At 48.5% G+C, this 12687-nt stretch overlaps 1 protein-coding gene across 2 annotated transcripts in view; it reads right to left on the bottom strand.

Annotated features, from left to right (window-relative positions):
• The window catches only part of LOC146222125 (ADAMTS-like protein 1), a 56382-nt gene that overhangs the window by 4899 nt on the left and 38796 nt on the right, over positions 1-12687 (bottom strand). For both annotated transcript variants that reach the window (XM_084691515.1, XM_084691514.1), the window contains exons 4-19: positions 12635-12680; positions 12147-12383; positions 11194-11320; positions 10685-10759; positions 9374-9531; positions 8271-8382; positions 7973-8111; positions 7786-7836; positions 7363-7567; positions 5699-5846; positions 5362-5446; positions 2722-2999; positions 2472-2601; positions 1091-1301; positions 679-858; positions 316-469 (exon numbers count right to left, since the gene is read on the bottom strand). In XM_084691515.1, the coding sequence (XP_084547641.1) occupies positions 316-469; positions 679-858; positions 1091-1301; positions 2472-2601; positions 2722-2999; positions 5362-5446; positions 5699-5846; positions 7363-7567; positions 7786-7836; positions 7973-8111; positions 8271-8382; positions 9374-9531; positions 10685-10759; positions 11194-11320; positions 12147-12383; positions 12635-12680 (2336 nt within the window). The remainder of the gene's footprint in view (positions 1-315; positions 470-678; positions 859-1090; positions 1302-2471; positions 2602-2721; positions 3000-5361; positions 5447-5698; positions 5847-7362; positions 7568-7785; positions 7837-7972; positions 8112-8270; positions 8383-9373; positions 9532-10684; positions 10760-11193; positions 11321-12146; positions 12384-12634; positions 12681-12687) is intronic.

The raw sequence follows: 12687 nt of genomic DNA, 5'->3' as shown, positions 1-12687 counted from the left end.
AGCTGAGAGGGGAGATATCTCCACCAATCCTGGAGTCAACCACAGTGATGAAGTCTGAGATATGTACACTGAAAAATTCATTTGAGATCAATATCTCAAATACATTTTGTGTACAATTAACAAGTTCTAGTTTCTACAGTATCTGTCAGTATATGAGGGGAAAGTATTTAGCTATTTGAGTTGTTACTCGTTCTGCAATTCATGTGCTACATATGAATGTTTAAGACGTGGACCAGGGGAAGAAACTGCCCTCTGGTTCTCTCTCACTATGAATGAGCAGCATAGAGCTGGCCTTAGACAGACACTCTTTCTTACTTTGGCAGGGCCCTGGGGAGCAGGGACGCGCGGTGGAGGGCTGGGGGGTGGGGGCGCAGGCCTGGGGGGCCTCGGCCTGGTACTGGTCGCCCTCCCCTGGCCTCCTGCAGGCCGCGTGGCGCCTCTGGAGCCCCTCTCCACAGGTCACCGAGCACTGGGAGATCAGATCACCAGATTACCAGCAGAACAACTATCTGGCAACGCCCTGATGAATGATAGTGATGGTAACTTTTCTTAAATAGAAGTTACACAATAGTGTATTACTCAGTGGATCAGCTAATCAGCCATTTGGACCAATGATATACTGTATAGGCAGCATTTCAAACAAAAAGAAAGTGAACTAACTGGTGTAAAGGTTTGTACCTGCGACCAGCTGGTGGTGACCCACTGAGCAGGACACTGCAGCAGGCCACAGGGCTGCTGGGAGGCAGGACTGGTCTTGGGGCAGAACGTGTCTGGTAGCTCCAGAACGCTCCCGTCAGACAGTCTCTGCTTACACAGCACCTCTCTGGTCCGGGCCCCTCCCCCACAGCTACGGGAACACTGAGCAGCAGATCCTAACAGTAAGTCCTTCAACACCTCGTTCACAGGGCCAATATTTAAACACTCACACTAGTCTAACACGGGTTCAAATAAGGATAGGTACAATTTAGTGGCTGAGCTTTTTTACTGTAGATCAAGAGGTTGCAGGTTCAAATCCCCCTGTACTTTCTTTTGGATAAAATCGAAATGAATAAATCAATTACAAATGTGATTTTTCCACTGAAAGTCTCACCTGTCCCCAGCCCTGCAGGTCCCACATGGGGGGGCAGTCAAAGCGGTTGCACGCCTGGAGGGGGTTGGGTTTGGGGCCTCGACAGTCCTCGTCCCTGACCCTCTCCGTCTGGTTGCTGTCTGGGGACGGGCGCTGCATGCACGCCACCGAGCGCGTCATCAGACCCACTCCACAGGTGGCCGAGCAGGAGGTCCACTGCCCCGCCTCCCACCTGCAGCCAGACAGACACACCAGCAAGGTGGGGGAAGGGGGAAGGGGGGGGGGGGGGATTTTTATGGTCACACCAGCAGTTGCACATTACGAAAGGAGAAACGACTAAGTTGTCTTGAATTTATTGCAAAGGGATCGGATCTCAGGCAAAGGAAAGAATGGGAAACATTCTATATATCTGATCCGAGGATGTCGTTTTCCTTCTGGAGAGGAAAGGCTCAAATTTGCGTTGCTAAATATGGGAAGGGGGGGGGGGCTAAGGAGCCCTGAGGGAGGGGCGTGCGGGCCAAGGTAAAGAAGCCCGACACAGCGTTTGCTGTGCCTGAAAACAAAACCTACGTCCTAGAAAAATAGGCAGGAGCTGACTGCAACCCCTTGGGTTTCCAGACAACAGTTTGAGTACTGGAACACCAAGGCTGTTCGTACTGTGAACTTGCGGCCTGCAGCAACATCCATTCAGAGTGCTGCTGAAGCACAGACACTTTAACAACATGCTTTTGGGTCTTTTCATGGCTCAGATAAATCTTCCCATGAGGGAGATGCAGGAAATACTCTGAAGTGAATCTGTGTTTGCTCTAATCGGCCAAATAATTAATATCTGGCTTTAAAATGTGTTTAAAAGGCGTTTATAATAAAAATGCTCTGTCATTTTCAGACGTTTTTCATTTAAGACCATGGTGGTCTAACTCTGGATTAATCCTGACCCTGGTGGTTGGAGTTGGCAGGCCTAACGTGGACCCTTGTTGCTGGCATAAGCCTGCAGGTGGGGTTGTAGTGATGGAGGTCTGAAAGTTCAGCAGAGGTCCTGAGCTGGGTGACTGTGCTGGGTGGAGAAGTGGTACCTGGGGGGGCAGTGCTGGGTGGAGAAGTGGTACCTGGGGGGGCAGTGCTTGGTGGAGGGGTGGTACCTGGGGGGGCAGTGCTGGGTGGATGGGTGGTACCTGGGAGGGCAGTGCTGGGTGGATGGGTGGTACCTGCGGGGGCAGTGCTGGGTGGAGGGGTGGTACCTGGGGGGGCAGTGCTGGGTGGAGGGGTGGTACCTGGGGGGGCAGTGCTGGGTGGATGGGTGGTACCTGGGGGGGCAGTGCTGGGTGGAGGGGTGGTACCTGGGGGGGCAGTGCTGGGTGGATGGGTGGTACCTGGGGGGCAGTGCTGGGTGGAGGGGTGGTACCTGGGGGGGCAGTGCTGGGTGCTGCAGCTCTGCAGGAGCTGGGGAGGCCTATCGGAGCTCACACACTGGCTCTCATCCGCAGCCTCCCTCGTCTGCTTGTTCAGGCAGATCCACACCGCCTCCCGTAGCCCTGGCGATTATAAACAACATTTAAGATGCACATATTCCATGTTCCTGTATGGTAACAACAACATCTGAAGAGGGGTGGTGTGTGTTTGGGTACGTGTGGCCGTAGACAAGCACAATATACCTGTTCCACAGCTTCTGGAACATTCTGAGAAACCCTCCATCTCCCAGTCATGAAGCTCCTCTTTCTGAGGAGCCCAATCTCCCTCGTCCTCCTCCAGCCCAGGGCAGGGCGTGTGGTAGCAGGGCTGGCTCTCTGCCGGCTTGGGCCCCTGACACTCGTGGTCGGGCAGGTCTGCTACGGTCTGGGAGAAGGACAGTAGGACCTGACACTTCACTGTCCTCCTCTGAGTACCTGAGCCACACGTTCTACTGCAAGGCAGCCATGGGCTGGGGATGAACCTGGAGGAATGCACACACATAAGCACATAGATGCACACACACACACACACATATGCACATACATGCACACACACAAACACACACACACACAGGTGTAAAAAGAGACAAGAACAGGCTTAGGTGCAAAGAGATCCAGAGATTTTAAGGCAGACACACAGTTATACACACGCCCATCTTCACACAATCAGAGACACACAGTTATAAACACAACCACCTTCAAAACCGTTAGAAACACAGTTTTAAGCACAACCATCTTCAAACCTTCAAACTATGACTAAAGTGAACATTTTACGGATCCTGACCTAATACAGCTGTTCAAAGTCTCAGCTGGCATTGAATGGAAGGCCTAATAAGCAGGAGTTCTGGTGTCTGGCATAGCCTTCCTCACACAAGCTTTTGTCATTTACTGCTCAGTTCATAAACTGACAAAGTATTTGTGAAATTCAGGCCCGCTGCGCTTAATTGAGCAGCTGCGAGGCATTAGAGTCAGTCTCTCTGGGATGAAGGGGCTTTGCAGTGTCCTTCAGGGGAACATCAGAAGACAGGGCACGGGAAGTTAGGGCTCTGGGAGTGAGGTGACTGCCACACCGACGAAGATGGAGAGGTGAGGAAAGGGGGAGAAATCCAAGGAGATAGAGGGATAGACAGAGAGACTGGAGTAGATCAGAGGTGGCCGTGGGCTTGTTTAAGTTATTTATAAACTCATGTGTCATTAAAGCCAATGAGCTCATGATGACTCCACAGTTCCATTTTCGGAAATTTCTCACATTTCACATCTTTTTGGTGTTGCACTCAGACATGAAAGGCTTACCGATGTTTAGATCTCTGTATTTATATCAATCATTCTTCCCCAACTGAGATGTCAAACCACAACGCAGTACTATTGTCCACCCTTGTGACCTCAATAGTGAATTAATGTATCTTCATTCAGTATTTTACTAGTTCATTTAGGCCTTTTGAACTGACTTGTACTCATGGCTTACAGAATGTGGCCTTCAAGACCCACAGCCCGTAGTGTTAATCCTAAAATTACTGCTGCCCATGACTGTCTTGTTAATGTTTTTTTCTTTTTAAAACCCCTTCTTGACTCCCATCCCCTTTAAAAAATGTATAACGTAAACTTCGTGTAAATAATGGTGTAACATGTCAAATGCACCAAATAATTGCTTCCCTTACTTTTGGTTATGGGGTGGTGCCAAGATATCACACACCCCAAATCTCAGAACGAGTCACAATAAAGGGTCACAATAACAACATTTTAGAATGGCACGTGCATAAGAAGCATATTATTGCCTTGTGGGAAGGGGGGGGGGGGGGTGGAGGGTCATTAGTTTATTAACCTCATCCCAAACTCCAGGGCTAATAACCTTGGAATAATAGAATCATGAGGAGAGTCTACCAGTGGGTTTTGTCAGACGGCTGCTCAGCGGTGGTTAACGGCTGGCTTTAGCCTTGGCTGTGGAGGTGCAGTAAGTCCAACGCAGGAATTTCCTCCTCAATCCTCACACATCCGTAACCTGGCTCCATATGGCACGCAGATATTGTTGTTGGCCCGCAAAGCGACAGCATATTATAAGCAGATATTTATGTGCTTTTAGGGGAAAGACATGTTTTTTTTTTTTTTTGTCTTGCAAATGTACAAAGTCATATGCTCTGGCAAGGAGTCTCACTCACTTTTGTTGTAAAAAAAAAGAACAGACTTCCATGTCGTTCCTTCCAAAGGACGGAACAGCATGACTCAAACAGGGGAGAGAAGGTGTGGACAAATGCAGGTCTTGCTGGGTTTTGGATATTATAAAGAGGGTGTCTTGTGAGGTCAGTCTGACAGCCAGATACTCTGGCGTAGAACAGAGAAACACATTCTTCTTTCTCCTCTCCTTTGTGGTTACTGTAAAATTAAAATCATGCTCCTCAGTAAAACCTCTTACAGCCAATGTGTGGTGGTTGGCTGCTAAATTGCCAATATCATTATTCATACAGAACAACAGCTGCATAAGCAGCATATGAAACCAAAGGACCATGGGGAGGGGGGGGGGGCGTCATGACAACAAAGGCCCAGAGATGAATACCTGAACGTAACAGAACACAGTCCTGCGTCTGCCTCACCAGAGCATCCGTTATCAAGACAGCACACAACACTATTACCCAGTCACATGACACAGCGATACGTGCCAACTGGCTACAGAGGCCAACTTGTTTGAACGTTTCAGAGAGAGCATGAGCTGACAAAGAAAGTTCTTAGTCAGCAACATGAGGGGGTTGACCGCTAGGTGTTCTCCCATACATTCATCTTCAGAACCAGACCAGCGGCAGGCTGGGTTCCAGTTCCATACAGCCCTGGAGGGCCTTCGCCTGGACTCACGTGGGGTCTTCAGAAACAACGATCTCCTCCTCCAGCTCAATGGCCTGCTTGGCCCACTGCTGCTTGGCCTCCACCGGGAGGGTTTCTGCAGAAGGGGAGAGAGTTCAGTGCCGGAAGAAGCGGATAGGGGGAGAGAAACTGGGAGAGTTTGCGAAGGACAAAAAAAAAAAAACGGATCAGAGTGAATCAAATTCCTGGCGCGACCAAATCAACATTCAACATGTCGGCAGTCGTGTCAGAGTCATCTGCAGATCACATGACGGACTGATCACTACCAGTGTGAAGGATCACTCGATACACGGCACTCACGGTCGACTGGGAGGCGGGAACAGCATACCTATGGGCTTGAAGCAGGGGACTGTGATGAGACACTCCTCCTTGATGTGGGGCTTGGTGGTGGGGTTGCAGCCTCCGGCGTGGAGACCTCTGTGGTCGATGCAGAGGACCACCCTGTAGCGCAGGCCCTGTCCACAGGTCGTAGTACACTGCAAATGATAAGAGAGGTGAACTTAAACACACTGCCTACTGTACATGAACTGGATGCATAACGTAGGCTGATGTCCACCCATACATAATATCAATCGTCTGGGGGGTTGTGCGAAGGGTTTTTGCTGCCGCGGGAGTGCACATTATAGAAGTCCTTGATACTGCGGATCGTTTTTTGTTCAATTGGAAGACACGTCGAAGCCACATCTTTTTGGTATCCCACTGTGATTATACAGCATCAATGGTTAGAGCCACACAAGGGCTCATTACTTCTTCCTCGAGACAGATCTTTCTCTGAGTCTCTGACACCTTTCCCTGTCAGATGCCTGAGACACTTCATACCTCAGGTTGGGAGAAGATGAGGGAGGGTGACCCACAAAAATGTTGGCAGACTTTCTGCCGGCAACGTTTTTTTTTGCATGCATACTTTGCCAAGACAAGTATTTAAGTGGGGTGTTCAGAGGAAGAATGTGCAAGGCAAACAGCGATGCAGGGTTTTAGGGGGTTCACAAAAGCTGGCGCCCCCGGTCTGTCTCCTGTGTACTTACTGGAGAGGGGAGGTCAATTTCCCGCATGACGTGTAACTCACAAGGGACCTGGCTCTCTGATGGACCATCACTAAGCCATGAGAGGCAGGGAGTCATGTTTTCAAATTCAATTCAACAAGATTGAACTTTATTGTCATTGCGCGCAGTACGGGTACAGAGCCAATTAAACGCAGTTAGCATCTGACTAAAAGTGTAATAGTAATAGCTTAAATAAGTTCCTACTGCTCTGTCACAGAGAATCTGGGATCCATGAACGGTTTCTGGAGCTGAGCGTCTTGACTACGTCTGTGTGTGCGCCACCAAAGAAGATGAGGACTCTGTGCACTTTTGACTTCTATTTAACTTTTAATTAAAGTTTTGTTTGTTTTGGAGGCATTTGGGTCCGGGGCCGGGAGTGTGGTTAGAACTGCTACCGGTAATCACTCAGAAGAGGTCGTGTTTTAAACACCTGGGTATGCTGCCGGTTCGGAGGGTTTCTGTGTGGAGAACTTAGCCTGTGGTGTGAAGGGATGGCTGAATTATATTGAAAAACATCTGGTTAATGTCAGGTTAACATGTTTTCTGGCTTTCTCTCTGTTTGGCACCCGTTCTGTTTAATCAAGAGCTCTCTGCACCTCTGTATGGTGTAGATTAGACACACAGTATTCCCAGTTCCTTTTCTGACCAATCAGATGTGAGACTAACAAACGTAATCACGGATGCCTGGTAACAGGGTCAGGTAGTACCCCCCAAAAAAGGTTGGCCTTTTGCACCCAAGGGCATTATTTAGTTAAGTTCTATACAATTATAACATTAACACTATATTAATCGTGACCAAGCTCTTAAGGGATAAAAAAAACACACCCATACATAATAGGTATTGTGTCTCTAATGGACAGAGTCATTCCTCCCACACATAATCGATCATGTGACACGTGACACATAATTGCCCATGTGACTTGGGCTGACGGTGAACTCGGAGACGTACAGGCGACCAGTCCTGAGCCGCCCAGGTGGGGCAGTGGAAGCTGTTGCACGGCTGCATGATGGCCGTCTTGGGGGCGTACAGACACTTCCACTCCTCCGAGGCGGTGACGCTGCCCTGCAGGTCCTCCTCCACGCAGGACACGGAGCGGCTCTGGACGCCCCCGCCGCACGACGTGGAGCAGGCCGTCCAGGGGCTGCTCTCCCAGCTGGGGGAGGGGAAGGGAAGGGGGGGGGGCACATGGAGCAGATGGAACGTCCGGGGTCATTGGAATGGAAAATGGGTCTCGTTTCCGCAGGACGCGCCCATACGTACTGTATAACCGAGGTCGATATTTGTATGTGTTTTTTGTATGGAGACAAAGAAAGCATGTGTGTGTGTGTGTGTGTTTGTGAGAGGGTTAGAGTGTCTACCATCCATACATACCGAGGTAGAGGGTGGTAGAGGTCATAGGGCATGATTTGCTTGTAGCCATCGCTAAAAAAGAAAATACAAGAAGAAAAAAAATCAAGACGGCATCATAGACATAACAAAATGACTAACTTTACTGGTGCCAAGCGAATCTGAATAGTGACGTTCACTTTGCTCTCATGTTAGAGGGCAGATTACTTACCTAGCCAGGCAGGGGTCCATGTTGCACTCCTGCAGCTTGGGCTTGGGTTTAACATTCTCAGGGTAGTAGTGGCAGTACTGGTCCATCACAACACGCTGGCTCCGCTGGTCAAAGCACTCAGCCGAAGTCAGCTGATATCCTACAACCAATCATCACGTTTACAGTTACAGTACACAAGGCCAAAATGTACTGGATAATTAAGATTATCAGCCTGTCGATATTAACTTAATTATTATTTTAAGTTAATGATATTAACTTAAAATGACAGAAAGGTTCCTAGCCCATAACATCCTGTTACCTCCACCACAGGTCACTGAGCAAGGAAAGAAGTCTGTTTCCCTCCAGCGATGAACGATGGGCTGGTAGAAGATGAACTGGACCACACTGTCCACTCCGCTGGTGAATCGAACCTACAGACTCAACGGCAGAAAAGAACTTAACAAACGACTATACAGTTGACCTCTGCAGCAAAAAAGGTCATATCTCTGTTGATACTGAACAAAGTCCTTTATAATGAATCCAGGATGCTGTCATGTTTTCCTTCCTAAAGCCAGAGGGGTTATGTGCAGCCTTGCCCATGTAGATCTGCTAAGTGTGTCACATTTCCCCAGAAGTGACAACGTGCTTCATTGAGTGAAAGCACATTCCTCCCAGAGGGACTGAACTGAATGAGTTTTTAGACTTGGGGCTAGGGCTGGGTGTGTGACTGAGGGAAACAGATAGATCCAGGGTTAAGCACTAGGGCTGGGTGTGTGACTGAGGGAAACAGATAGATCCAGGGCTTGGTACTTTGAACCTCAAGGGAACCAACAAAAGAAAAATAATACAACCCTTCAGCAAGTATAAAAGTGAACAGCCACTGTCAACAGCACACACACACATTCGTCTCAGCTTTTTCCTATTTTGACGATCAACATGAGACATGGAAAGGTATAATTATTGTGTTTGTGTGTGTGTTGAATGTGGTGGGAAAAGAATATGGGGGAAAAGTTGATGTTGCAATGGGAAAACATGGATTCTAGGACATTTGACATGGAACTGTGTGCATTCAATTAGAAACGCTGATCAAGGATGCCCAGAAACCAGATCAAATCCTCCTTCCACTCTTTGCAACACAGAGGGTTCATGAGAAGTTGAAGAAAACGAGGACCTGGATCCTGGATTGATTTGGCTTCTGCACTCATATATCTGTGGCTTCCACACAGAGGGGGAAACACACTGTAATGTCCAGGAGTGCTGTAATTCCTAAATGGGTCATGTGTGGTTGAGGAAGATAATAACTTCTGAAAATAACTTGTCCATAAGATCTATGGCACCTTCTGTAGTAGAGAGACAGTGGTCTATTGAGGGTCAGATATCCAGTGCAGGACATCTACCCCAGTTGAACCATTTCAGGTTTACCTTCATGGAGAAGTCAGCTCCCAGGGGGCCTGGGATCCTCAGGACCTGCTTGTCAGACAGTTTCTGGAAGTCCAGGGTTGTGTTCTCCAGGTGATGCTGTCCAGAAGCTGCCAAATCCAGTTCACCTTTCCCTCCCTGCAATGTCTTACTCTCCACGTCTAGAATCCAGACAAACAAAAGCGGCGCATGACAAACATATACAGCTGTGGAACATCAAAAGGAATACCACAATAGAACACTGGCGATGGAAGTGGTCGACGTTGCTCAGCCATTCATGTTAGCACTTCATTTAACTACACATAGAACATGTATCAATCTGTGAACAATATATCCATGTGTGTATTACATATGCATGTGTATATTTACACTTTGGACATTCGGACTCAAAGAGAAACGTGTATTGCTACAGGTTTTCCACTGTTGGACCTCAAGTCAACCCCCGGACGTAATGGGGCCTTGTCTAAATCCAGTGTGGAAGTTTCAACAATGAGAACACGAGCAGCAAAACATCCCCCGAGTGGAGGCAGTCATACCCGCACCCGACCATGTGATTACCCTTTGAGTACAGCGAAAAGGAAAAGAAATATTTTAATGAGAAATCTGTCTGTTTATAAAAGAGAAGAAGTCCTCTTGGCTGCGCTCGGCAGATCTGTTAACTGTTAAGCATTCGCTTAAAGAGGGGAAGGAGAACGGGCGGAAACATTTGTTATCGATTGTTCCTGAATGCCATTCTGCTGCCAAAGGCTTCGACATCAGTGATACTGGGCTAAGAGCTCTTGGGAGACAGGCTTCCCGAAGCCTTACAGGAGCCAAGGAGAACACAGCACTCCAATGCTCTGATTCCGCTGTGCGAAGGGACGGAGCAGAGGAGCTGGTGAGGCAGGCAGGGTCACTCTGGAGGGAGATACAGTCGGGTGTTTATTTCCCTCTAGAGTATCTGTGAGACACTGGTCATCTACTGGAAATTGGCTGCACTGTGAGAGCTTTTACATTTAGTCATTTAGCAGACGCTCTTATCAGAGACGCTCTTACCAGAGCGACTTACAGGGAAGTACAGGGACATTCTCCCCGAGGCAAGTAGGGTGAAGTGGCTATGCCGTTACATAGGTACCTATTGAGTAGTGAAAATAGGATTCAACGGGTTCTAGTTCGGGGTTTAGGGTTTGAACAGTCCACCCTGTCACAGTGCGTGGGTGAGGAGAGGTGAAACTTTGAAGATCTATAAGGAAATAATAGGAACATGCACACAACAAGACAACCACCGTTCAGTCTAGTTCTGGATGGAAATTCCCCAGACCTACCAAGACTTACACAAGTGATCCGGGCCTTTCAGGACCAGACGAACATGTCGACTCCCATAAGGAATCACGATGACCTGGTCCTCAGCTGAAAGACAGAAAGATGGTGACAGAGAGAGGCAAAGAGAGAGAGAGGCAAAGAGAGCGAGAGATAGACAAAGAGAGAGAGAGGCAAAGAGAGCGAGAGATAGACAAAGAGAGAGAGAGGCAAAGAGAGAGAAAGCAAGAGAGAGAGACAGAGAAAGAGAGAGTCAAAGAGAGAGAGAGAGAGGCAAAGAGAGAGAGGCAAAGAAAGAGAAAGGCAAAGAGAGCGAGAGATAGACAAAGAGAGAGAGAGGCAAAGAGAGAAAAAGCAAGAGAGAGAGACAAAGAGAAAGAGAGAGGCAAAGAGAGAGAGCGAGACAAAGAGAGAGAGAGAGAAAGAGAGGCAGAGGAAGACGAGAGGCGGAGTCAAGCCAATGAGACATTTGCTAAACGCGTACTGTAAAGACTTCAATCGACACTCCCACGCAACTTCCTTACTCTTTCCGGAAGAATGCTGGGACTTGTAGTGTCCTCGCACCAGCCTACAGGAAGAGCTGTCTCCGTTGCACACGCCACAGCTGTCCTCCTTCACTGTGCTCCCCAGCTGGTGGTCGCACCCCACAATCTATCGATGGGGCGTCACATGATGAGCATCACTCATCTGACAAACGGCCTCACACAAAGACGCTCGGCATGTATTCAGTATAGCTTGCGGCACAAACAAATGGTATTTCATTCAACGAATGAAAGCTGCATGACATGTCAATCATAACGTCCCTGACTGTTTCTCACTCATCTGGTTTTCATTCACAAAGCAGATGCTCTCTGCTGACACACTGCCTTTGTACAAGTCAGCCAATGGGACTGTGGCTTATTAGGTTTAGTGATTTGTCACTTGGCATGGAATAAGTGAGAAGACCAGACGACCAGGAGAATACATCTTCTGGTTGGGTGGCAGATGTTTAAATAGCAGATCTATCTGCTAATATTTTTGTAAGGCTAGACATACTGTACTAGTATGTAGCCCTTGACATAAACATATATTTTCCATGGGAATGTTCCAAGGAATGTTGTTTGTCCTACTTTGGAAGAACTTTATAAGAACTTTATTAGAAACTTAGCAATAACACTATGGTGATGATAGTTAGCAGGTGAACTGTCAAGACCGGTACTTCAACCTAACTTTAGAAATCGTTGTCCCAAAGCAAGCGAGAAAGACAAACAGAAAGAGACAGATTAAAAGAAAGAGATGGACAAGCATACAGTTTTCCAAAGAAGAGTCACTAAAACAAAACCCAAAAGTTCTCGATTTGTTTTTCTACGTTCCCTGAATCCAATGCTCTACGCTCCAAATACGACCTCGGTCTCGAAAAAACCTTCTGGAAAAGATGACCTCCGTCTGAACCCAACCCCCACACGGCGGCGTCAGAGAAGGGCCTAGCGTTCTCTACCTGGCAGGCCCCGCTGATGCACATGTCCAGGGACTCGGTGTAGCAGCGCGTGCCATCCAGCACCTTGGGAGCCAGCTCCACCACCTGGCCCGACGCCTTGGCCCTGCACTTGAGGGCGCAGGGGTTGTCGGGGTCGTTGTCCACCGGCAGCCACTCGTGGTACTGTCCGTCGTAGCGCACGTCTGCATGGGCGGAGCACTGCTGGGCGCGGAAGTCTGCCGCGTCAGGGGCACAGTCCTGAGGGCGAGACCGAGAGAAAGAGAGAGGGAGAGAAAGGAGGGAGAGGGAGGGAGAGAGAGGGAGAGAGAGAGAGGGAGAGAGAGAAGGAAAGGGAGAGGGAGAGACTCGGTAGTGTGATTTTTCTCGGAGAGAACGTACGGTTTCGTTTGAAGTGGCGCCAGTTTAATTCTCAGGTTGGCGTCTCAAACTCTACTCTTTAAAAGACAGGTACTGTATGCTGCTAGGGCATTCAAATGGGATAAACTTACCACATTACTGCATGTGCGATATTTGATATTCTGCCCTTCGCAGTTCCTACAGG

This window comes from Hypomesus nipponensis, chromosome 25 (genome assembly GCF_054491055.1).
Source record: "Hypomesus nipponensis isolate SF chromosome 25, ASM5449105v1, whole genome shotgun sequence".
Taxonomy (NCBI): Eukaryota; Metazoa; Chordata; class Actinopteri; order Osmeriformes; family Osmeridae; genus Hypomesus; species Hypomesus nipponensis.
The sequence above is the reverse complement of the archived record's forward strand: the minus strand, read 5'-3'. Positions and strand labels throughout refer to the sequence as shown.